Here is a 10,902-nt window from a genome sequence, read left to right as displayed (position 1 = left end):
AGACAGGAGGCTGCAAGGTTCATCTGTCCCACAAACATACAACACTCAGAGATAATAAAAAAGGAAAACACGCATGACGCACACAGAAAAAGAGCCAACACACACACACACACATTATTCTCTCTCAGACGTGCTGCACGCTCCTGTGTGGAAGACGTACGGTACTCAGTGCTTTAGAGCCAGGCCTGTATATGATGATCCATGACAATAATGCTTCAGATGCTTCAGATGCTCCAGTGGCCTCTTTGGCCTCTCCTCCTCTTCTTCCTCCCTCCTCTTTCTCACTGCCTCTCCTTAACCCAGTCTCCCTACCCAAGCGAGCACACATGCTCACACAAACACACAGACACAAAGAATATTCCTAACACACACAAACAATCTCTCTCTCTCTCTCTCTCTCTCTCTCTCTCTCACTCTCACTCTCACACACACACACACACACACACACACACACACACACACACACACACACACACACACACACACACACCCCTCTGTCCCAGCTGGCCAGTTTGTCTGATGCTTCTTCTCCTCCTCCGCCGCCTGACCGTGACAATGACACCCTCCACCTGCTCCTGATACCACCCTCTACCTTTCCCAAATGGACTAAACCTTCTGCTACCCGTTAAATATCTAATATAATGATGATATTATTAATGTATACTTTTGAGTGACATCAAAGTGAGTCTAATTTATATTTATGCTCGTTATTTGTTGTTTATTTTTTACATTCAGAGTCATATCTTGAATACGCTTATGGTACACTGTTTTGTAAAAATGGACTGTTTTTAGCCGGGCTGTCAGGAGTTGTGTGACTCCCTATGAACAAGTTAGTGTGTATGTGTGTGTGTGAATGTATGTGTGTGTGTGTGAATGTGTGTTTGAAAGGGAGAGTGTTTGTGCTCGTTTGTATTGATAACTTGAGTCATAGCTGTTTACAGTGCTAGCACTATGTGAATGTACGAGTAAAGTTCCAGGTTACATTAACTATTAAAGTACTTGATTCCAAAGCTGGTGAATCATTTGTTGCTGCTTTTGACTTGACTTATCATAGTTATATGAAGCAACACTGCAACCACACTAGCATTACATCACGTAATAATGACTAACCACATTAGCTACGTTTCCATGACGTTTTCAATTCCGAATTAATAATTCCAAATTAAATAGTTCCGTCAAGTTAACTTTGATCTTTCATTTAATTCTGAATTGTGAGGAGTTAACATGACGTTTTCAAAACGGAATTAAGCTTCATTCAGAATTAAAAGGAGTTAATTTAGAATAAAAGGTCTCATGTAAACATAGCCAGTGACAATAAATACTTAACAAATACCAGGAGACAACCTACATAATTGCATAGTTTGGGGAAATAAATAAGATTACATGATAATATGGATTGGCAAAAAAATCAGCATCAACAATTAGGGCTTACTTTCAAAAAGAAGTGTCAAAAACAATGCCAGACGAATAAGAAAGCATGCATATTAAAAGCCTCACATTAAAATATGAATGATATTTGTGAAAGGCTTCCCTTATTGTTGGTCAGTGTGGACACTAGGGTCATGGTTACAGCTGTCATGGTTACCGCTTGGCAGTGGCGATGGGACTTTTAACGAGATGCCAGACTGAAGTTGTTAAAGGGCCAGATCCGTCTGACATATCTTTGTTTCCCTTTGATCTCCGTGTGTATGTATGTGTGCTCATGTATGCATGTGTGTGTGCATGGATGGCCACTTCATCTGTATCTATGGACACATAACTGTGCATATGGGTGTTGTGGTGAAAACATCAGGTTGAGCCAAGGGTCAAAATGACTTGTTTGGGTGTGTTTCTACTGAATCGGAAGCATCACTGACCACAATAGTGATTGCGAAGGCATTAGTAATCTTGACAGACCTAGTCAGCAATCTTGACAGACCTAATAGTCTGCAGAGAGCAAGATGGCTGAAGTCTTCTTTAAAGGTAGAGATAGAGAATGTAGGATTGTGGACACAGTAGGCATTGCAACTATGCTGCTTTGATCAATTCATGAATATTTACAATATTAAGTAATAAGTAATATTTACTAGTATGGCCAAAGGACAGTAACTAAACAGTGTCTAGTACAGGAAATTCAAAATGGTGGAGATGGAGAATACAAAAAGTGTAATTTTAATAGTCATATTGAATACTTAGAAATTGATGGTGGTGGTAAATTCATTAAAAATATAGCATTTGTAAATGGGCAGTTAGGCATACATTCTGGACAACAAAAATAACATACTCTTTCAGTGCACTGAATTTTCAGTGTGAGTGACCTAAGCACTGAAACATAGTGCCCCATTTGAGACATACATCGCTTATATAGAAATGGCAGAAGCTATATAGTGTACTGTATACTACATAGAGAGCCTCCACCATTTTGTTTGCATTCTTTCACGGAAGCACCGCAACAATAGTCAGACTAAGAGCAGTTGCAGCATCTGCAGGAGGTGCCTAAGGATGTGTTTCAGAGCAGTTTGACTGACGAAGGGCCGTGATGGAAATTAAACCCCAGCCAAAACGCAGGATACAGCGTGTGCACAAACGTGGTCTGGACTCTGTGCAGCAGGGTCATCGCCGCGCCAGAGATGCTGTAGAAGGCCAGAGTCCCTGCCCTGTGGTCCACGTACACCCCTATCCTGTTAGAGACGCCGCCGCCGCCACCACCGACCACCAGAGGGAGCTCCGTCTCCTGGCTGTCGTGCCTGAACGTGTACCCAGCCTTGGAGCAGTCCAGGCTCCAGGAGTGCTCGTTGGAGCCCAGGCCGCACTCGCGCCCGTGGCCCTTGCGGCCGATGTGGCTGTAGGAGACGGCCACGGACACCTCCTCCCCACTCCACTCCACCTCCCAGTAGCTGCGGCCCGCCGCGCCCTCCCTGCACAGCACCTGCTCCCAGCCGTCGAAGCGCTCGGGCCGGGCAGGGTAGGACTGGTACTCGTCGCAGTGGGTCACCGTGCGGTTGCCCTCGGACAGGAGCAGCTCCCGGTGCACCGTGTTGGGGTCCAGGGTGAGAGGCCGGGAGTCTGGTGAGGAAAGAAATACACACATCATGGAAACACAGGTACACACACACACACACACACACACACACACACACACACACACACACACACACACACACACACACACACACACACACACAATATAAATATATAAGCACACACACACTCATCAGTTTGTACGCGCGCACGCATACGTGTGTGTGTGTGTGTGTGTGTGTGTGTGTGTGTGTGTGTGTGTGTGTGTGTGTGTGTGTGTGTGTGTGTGACTTACATTGTAAAAATTCATCTCTGGTCTGAGGTTCAGGCGGCAGAACACTCTGCACTGTAATCACTGAGAGGAAAACACAGCAAGTGAGTGCTCAACAGTCCTAGTATATAGAGAGAGTATGATCAATGTAGAGGCCTCCCTGCTGTGCTTACAGAAGTCATCCAGGCGCTCCTTCAGTTCGGTGACCGACTGCTTCAGCTCCTCGAAGGCAGTGTGCTGGTTGACCATGATGATGGGAGCACCTTCACCTACGAGGGCCTTGCACTCAGGCTGCAGGGAACTCTACACACAGGTGAGAAAGCAAAAGGAAAGCACACAGAAATATACAGTTCACACCAATAATGACTTACATTTTGAACAATATTTCAAGTTATTTATAGCAATATTTCAACTTTTTAAAATGACATATTTCCTTTTTGTGGAATTATGGGGGTGCAAAAGTGCACTGCAAATAAATTTTAGTAATTGAACAATCATTCAATTGTTGTGCACTGAGAGCAGACATACTGTCAGGGGCGTAGCAGCAAATTTTGGGCCCTGTGTGCAATCAACTCCTGTGGACCCCCTCCTGCCATATATTTTTTATAAATCTGACTTTTTACTGTGGGCCCCCTATATACATGGGGCCCTGGTGACTCAGTCACACTTTACTCCCCTGAACGACACCCCTGCATACTGTACATTTATGTACAGTACTGTATGTATATGACTTGCACTCAACAGGTGAGAAAGCAAAAAAGCACACAAGGATATGTACTGAGAACACAGACATTACATACATTTAAGTACATACAACTCAAACGGTTACAGTGTTGATGCATGTCTTGGTAAAGACAACACTGACCCCTTGTGGGTAAGGCTTGTAAATGACCCTGGCCAGACTGAATCTTAATCACCATGGGCAACCGTGCCCACACGTGGCACAGTTGCGGCAGCCCGCTGTGACACAACAACCCCCCTCCAAATTCATTTTTACACCAAAATATGTCCTGCTCTACGTTTTCCCTTTTTTCTGTGCAGTGCTCACCAGATATAGGAATGTTGTTGTGTGCGTTTCTCAGCAAACCTACCAACTCCTGATGAAATTTCTTTCTTCCTTTTACACTCAAAGCTCTCGACTGTTTCCACAGTGCTCACCTGGTGCAGATGTGTTGCAGTGTGTGCTAGTGAGAACGGCCCTAGGCCAACCCCCTTCCTCATAGATTTCCTCTAATATGCCACAGCCACCCCCCATAATTCATAATTTACTCAAAAATGTCTATTTTCCGGTAAGTTTTTTTCACACAATGTCTGTATGTTTCCCCGCAGGGCTCACCTGGTGCAGGTGTGTGTCGGTGTGTGCTAGTGAGAGCGGCCCCAGGCGGGCCTCCTTCCTCAGGTCCCTGATCTCCTCCTCCATCCTCCTCAGGAGCTGCTGGGCCTGCTTCAGCTTGGCCTTCTCCTCAGCCCTCCTCTCCATGGAGCGCAGGAGGCCCCCAAACATGCCCTCGCACTCCCCCACGGCTGCCTGGGCACTGTGCTGTGGTGGTGGTGGTGGTGGTGGTGGTGTGCGTGCGTGCGTGCGTGCATTGAGGTGATGCAGGGCAAAGATCAATTTTAAAAATAAGCCACTGGAATGACTCAGCAGTGTCAGTAGCCAGAACCAGAACAGGTGTGGCATGGAACACTGAAGAGTAAGGTGCTGTTTTCACGTAGCAGGATATTTTTTTAGCAGGGTATTTTTTTTCCTGTTTAGGTGTAAATGCAACATGTGGATAAAAATAAATAAATAAAAAATAAATGTCAGCCCCCTACATAGGATATTTTTAGAGCCTGCTTTTTTATATCTGGATTTTAAATATCTGCTACATGGAAATGGAAGGCCAAAACCAATGTAACCAGGAGAAAAAAATATCCCCATTTAAAAATATCCTGCTATGTGGAAACAGCTCCTAACTCTGCTGTAGAACACTCCATGGCAGCCACTGCTTGCTGCCTAATTAGTTAGTTGCTGGGCCTAGTCGGTCAACCAGAACAGGTGTTGCCAATTAAGGATTTCATTCTCAACTGCCAAAAATCAGTTTGAAGATCAGAACGTGTCAAGTTCAAATCCCATTTTGAACCAGTATGCACTTCAGATTTTGTTATATACAATGTTCATTAGCTAAGTTAGAATAGCACACATGTTATTTTTACTAAAACTGCTCAGTTCTGGTCCAAAAGGCAAGCCCACTTTTAGCATTTTCTGCGAGAATGCAGTCTAGTTTCCTAGTGTCTCTTACTATATGTTTATCTCGTATTTGTCAACATATTGTGAGAAATATGAGAAACACTGAGAAATGTAATTTCAATTCCTACTTATATGCTTGCGCATGTCAACAAATTGGCAAATAAAAACAGACTTTGACTTTGACCTTGACTCACCTTGAGAGTCTCCACAACCCTCCTCAGCTCCTGGGCCTCCCTCTCCCTCTCCTGGACTCTCTGCTGGAATTGTCTTTGAGGTTCATGCAACCCCCTCTGTGGGTAAAGATGACTGCGTAACATAACATCTACTACAATACAATTCAGGGGTGAATTTCTCGAAATCAAAGTTGCTTACTACATTAGCTACTTTGTTGCTTTCAATGCATTTTCCCATTGGCAACTATCGAAGTTGCTAACAGGCTAACAACTTCTCTTTTGAGAAACTCACCCCTGTACTGTATGCCTGCAGTGCATCTGAGGACGCTAACGCTTGGCAAAATGACCTAAGGCTCATTGGATGAGTGTAAATGTGTCATTGGAAAAACAGGCATATAGTACTACAAACATTACGTGCAGTATGTTGTATAGAAGTAGTAGTTTAGTAGTGGATATTTATCCCAAAGGAAATGATCTTTGAAGTATCAGTGAAGTTTCAGTGAAGCATCGCTGTTGCAATACAGAGAAAAAGTCTGTTATGGTGTGTTTCCCTGCTCTGCATCTTCAGCATCTAGTTTTCATCAGCTCACCTGCTTATTGGGCGTCCGTGTTGCTGACTGGACTTCTCTGCGGGTTGTGTGCCTCTTTGCTGGACACAGGTAGCAGAGACACTGTTGCTGCTGCTGGTGTTGGTGGTGTTGGTGGGAATGGCCAAACATCTCCAGGAGCTTCTCACTGTGGGAGCAGATGTTGTCCCTCAGCTGCTTGACAGCGTCCATCTCCTCACACCTGCCTCCTCGCCTGGTCACCACAGGGACACAGCAGGAAGCATCAGCCGCCGAGCCAGAGTCTTCCACCATGCCACCACACACGACATGGACAGACTCCGCAGACAAACACGGCAGCGCTGCGTAATCATCTTCTCCAGGAAGTATTTTGACACCGGCGCAAAACTCACATCTCACGTGCGAGGGAAGATGGCAGTTGTGGACAGCAGCGGAGGCGGAGGAGGAGGAGGTGGTGGCAGTGATTCTTGTCCTCACCTTAGAATATACAGTATACAATATCTTTTCATTTGTCACTGTAACAAGCACAATGGAACCGAGCACTCCTTGTTCGTTGAAGCAATAAAGATAAGAAAAGATTAGAAAAGTACCCAAGAATCTCAAAACAAACATCCATGTATCCCAGCCACACACATCCATACAACCACACACACACACGTCTCAGCCATACACATCCCATTCATGCTGTATAAAACTAAACTTTGGTAGCATAATTTAGTGCTTTAATGACTCCTTGGTAATCTGTTTTCAGTCTGTTTGTCCAGCTTTTCATAGACCTGTGAAATTTAAATCTAAATGTGTCTTTATTGTCATACCTGTGAGTATCAGCGTTGCCAAAGCTTCCATCAACATCGACATATAGTATTAAGGACAATAGAACATTAAGGTCAATCAAACACATTAAGAACGCACACACACACGTCTATAATCTACCTTGTCCACCAGCTGTGCAATCAGGGGGTTCTTGTTGAGCACGGGCCTGCAGGGCGAGGTGTGCCGGCACTGGGGGCAGCTGTAGCAGCCGCGCTGCTCGTCCTGGTCCCAGTAGCTGCGGATGCAGTCCATGCAGTAGTTGTGTCCGCAGGGGATGGCCACCGGGTCCCGCAGCAGCTCCAGGCAGATGGGGCAGAAGAACGAGTCGTCCTGCTCCCTCAGCAGCAACACGTCTGCCATGCTGCTGGTACTGCTGCCCCCGCTGTGGCTGCTGCTGCTGCTGCTTCTTCTCTCTCTCTCTCTCTCTCTCTCTCTCTCTCTCTCTCTCTCTCTCACAGTCAAGTCATGCAGTGTTACTTCAACACTTGGAGAGAGCAGGGCTAATAACTCACACTTTTGAGTGTGAAATTTGACTCTCTAAGTATTGAATTAACAACAGGGCAAAAGGTACTGTGTGCGTTGCAAGAAAACACACAGTTTCACACACACACACGCAGACCCATACTCTCTCTCCTCTCACTCTCTCGTTCTCCTGTTTGTTCCTTCTCTCTCAGTCTGCCCCGCACTCTCGCTCTTGTTCTTCTCGTTCTTTCCTGCGCCCTCCTCTCCTCTTCTAAAGGGTCTGTACTCTGCAGCGGCTTCCTGGGGAAGTGGTTTCAGGAAGTGTGAGTGATAGTGTAGGAGGGCAGAAGGAGAGGGCAGAGATCAGGAATGAGATAGGATAGTTTCAGCGCACAGAGACAAATAATCAGGTCATGAACTCATCAAATACAACTTTAACGCACACAGCAAACCACTGAAAACATTGGGTCATGTTTATTTTCATTGTCTTGAAATTATTTTATTGTTTGCGTTTCAGCACAACAGTATGATACTAAAACGAATATAGAAATGATACACATGTAGGTTAGCAAAGCTGCTGAAGCATCTTTGTCTTTTGGCCTCCTCAAAAGTTGGTAATCCCTGTATGGGTGAGAGCATGACATGGTAGTTGAAGAACGTATGTACTCACACTGCCAAATAAGATCCAAAAAATGCACTTAATTAAATTGAATCAGCAACGTTTCGATCACCATCACTAGTTTATTTTTTTTTTACTTATTGACCTACTGTACTGTACCCTCAACTGTCTGACATTTTTTATAGTGCAGGTTCAATTGTCTCAAAAATAAGGTTTAGGAACATTTCATATAGATTTTTCCAAATTGTGTTTTTTATCAACTACAGACCCCATAGTCTTCAGATCCACCTGTTTCCAATTTTTTTCTGAAGTGGAAACGCCCAAAATCCAAGATGGCGGATATATGGTCATATTCTAACACAATTGAATGTAATTGAAAGAAACATGTCATATACATTTTTGGAATTGGTGTTTTTTATATTTCCTACACCCCCTGAACAAAAAACAACCTTTCCACCCCCGCCCCTTAAGTTTTAGTACCAAAATCCAAGATGGCTGACATGACATGTAGCATAAATTATGTATTTGGTGTTTTAAGGTATCTAAAGTCATTGTTTTTTCTTGTATTTGTAATATTCACAATGGATAAAGGACTGTTCAGTCAGCCATTACATGAACTTCATTCAAAAATGATTCAATCTGTTGTAAAAATGCAACATGACATCAGAAAAGGCATTGACCAGGTAATGTGTCTTATCCTATTTATTTGTAGGACCCCCTCTGAATACAAAACAACTTGTTTTTATTTTCCCTTTAACTTTCAGAAGCAAAATCCAAGATTGCTGACATCATAGCAAAATAAAGACATTTTGGTGTTTTAACCCATTAAGACATGGCGTTATAAATTTGCTGTTACCAGAATGGCAATGACCAAGTCGTAGTGCATTACTAATACAATACTTCATAGTATTGTAGTGCTATGGTAGTTAACTTTCAATGACTATTACAGCATGCCACAGGAGGTAAGGTGTGCATTAGGGGCGTCTATAAAGCCATTCTGCAGTATTGTACGCCTATTGGTAATATTTTGATAGGCACGTTATCAACATTTATCTCATATTTTGCCAAAATTCAACATGGTGTCCAAAAACCCTTGAACTAGCAAATAACCTAGATCTCATCTATATCTGAACTGACCCCTGATCTCAATAGCATAGCAGCAGGTGGAGCCGGTGTGATTTATGACAGGAGTGGAGCCCTCTGTCCATCCTCACGATGCCTCAGTCTCAGAGGTAGAACATCTGAAGTTTGGGGTGACACACCTTAAATGTTGTGCGCAAAGATTGGCTTGCAATTTGCCAGTTGCAAAAAAAGGCCTGTTGCCTCCAACTAAACTCTATAGACTGATCAGAAAGTACAAAACAATCCTATTAATTCATTTCATAGAACTATCCAGAAGAGTGGGCAATAGGACTACCTCATTCCACACATTAATATAGAGAGAATACTCTGTAGCATCATTGAGGCAGACATGGGCGCCGCTAGGGGGGGGAAGATGTTACAGATTCTAAGGGCCCAAGCACTGACAGCACTGACAGGGGCCCTTATGGGGGCCCAAAAATCAAATCTTTCGTGGTGCCCAAAATTTCTGGAGGCAGACACAATTTACATTCACACTTGTGCCACCAATACTTCATGATGCCAAAGGTCTTACAAAGGTATGATAGTGTGGCCATTACTAGGGTCATGGGTGTACACTGACTGTCATATCAAAGAGCCTAGTTTCTGTGAGCAGAGAGCATGGCAATATTGTTGGAATTGGAGGAATGCAGCATCCAGGCAGAACATTTGGTTTCATAGGCTTCAGATAAGCTGAAGCCGACCCTGAGGAAACTTTGTTTTTGACATAGGCAGCCAAACCAGTGCATATGCAATACTACTGTACAGGTAGCACTGCATAACAGGTACTGTACATTAATTGATTCATAGTCATTTTTGTTTGAACAATAATTTGGACCTGCACACAATCTTATGTGCTTAAATTCACAAGTGAATGGCTTTATAGACCTGAAATCATTATGTTAATATTGATTTTGCTATATGAAATGTTGAAATGTTGGATTTTGTAATGGATTTAGTTTATGTGAAGGCTGACTTCAGTCATGTAACAAATATTACCAAATAAAAGTCAATAATGGCTGAAATATGCCAATTTTGCCAAATATGATGTCACCCATCTTGATTTTCCCACTAAAAAACAAGCAAAACATTGGAAACAAGTGGTTTTCTATGAAATGTTCTATAAATCTATATAAAAAAAGATTAACTGAAGAAATCCAATCCTTAAAACAACATGGATGGCGAATGTTCTGTACACAATTGGGAGGGAAAGTGGAAAACAGCGATCCTAGCGGGTACGTTCCAAACACCAGGGTGATCCTATTGAAACTCCCATAGACGAGTTTTAAAAAAAAATCCCACAAAGATATGACTTGGAACTATAACACCAGACACATTTTTCAGCGTACACAATAGCATGAACTACTACCTGTGAAAATCTTAAGTCATTTTTTGCCCTTTTAAGAAAAATAGAAATTGTGCCAATCTGGTCGGAAACGGACTACAGCTCCCAGCATGCTGTGCTTCGCGCCTCGTTGACAACACAGAGAAACAAATGAACGCGAACGAACACAAGTTCTTCGCATATCTTCACATTCTTGTAATCCCATGAGTTCCACATTGTCTTCTTATTACACATATATACACGCGATCATTTTGGTATGGTTTTAAATTCTCTAGTAGATATGATGGCTTCTGTGGTGACGAGT

General features: G+C 43.4%; 2 protein-coding genes across 2 annotated transcripts in view; one reads left to right on the top strand and one right to left on the bottom strand.

Annotated features, from left to right (window-relative positions):
- Positions 1 to 365, top strand: part of septin5a (septin 5a) — a 14,327-nt gene extending 13,962 nt beyond the window's left edge. Inside the window, exon 11 of the mRNA XM_063195628.1 lies at positions 1 to 365. This exon is cut by the window's left edge and continues 161 nt beyond it. The gene's annotated coding sequence lies outside the window, so the exon portion shown is untranslated.
- A 1,770-nt stretch (positions 366 to 2,135) lies between these two features.
- Positions 2,136 to 8,177, bottom strand: LOC134446286 (tripartite motif-containing protein 16-like protein). Its single transcript, XM_063195625.1, has 7 exons — positions 7,174 to 8,177; positions 6,265 to 6,717; positions 5,696 to 5,791; positions 4,608 to 4,811; positions 3,445 to 3,574; positions 3,296 to 3,355; positions 2,136 to 3,045 (listed from the first exon to the last, which is right to left on the bottom strand). The coding sequence occupies exons 1-7, from the start codon at positions 7,411 to 7,413 to the stop codon at positions 2,489 to 2,491; spliced, it is 1,740 nt and encodes a 579-aa protein (XP_063051695.1). The 5' UTR covers positions 7,414 to 8,177; the 3' UTR covers positions 2,136 to 2,488.
- Positions 8,178 to 10,902: the final 2,725 nt, after the last annotated feature.

The sequence above is a fragment of the Engraulis encrasicolus genome, chromosome 3 (genome assembly GCF_034702125.1).
Source record: "Engraulis encrasicolus isolate BLACKSEA-1 chromosome 3, IST_EnEncr_1.0, whole genome shotgun sequence".
In the NCBI taxonomy this organism is placed as follows: Eukaryota; Metazoa; Chordata; class Actinopteri; order Clupeiformes; family Engraulidae; genus Engraulis; species Engraulis encrasicolus.
Note: the sequence above shows the minus strand (reverse complement) of the source record. Positions and strands in the feature narration are given on the sequence as shown.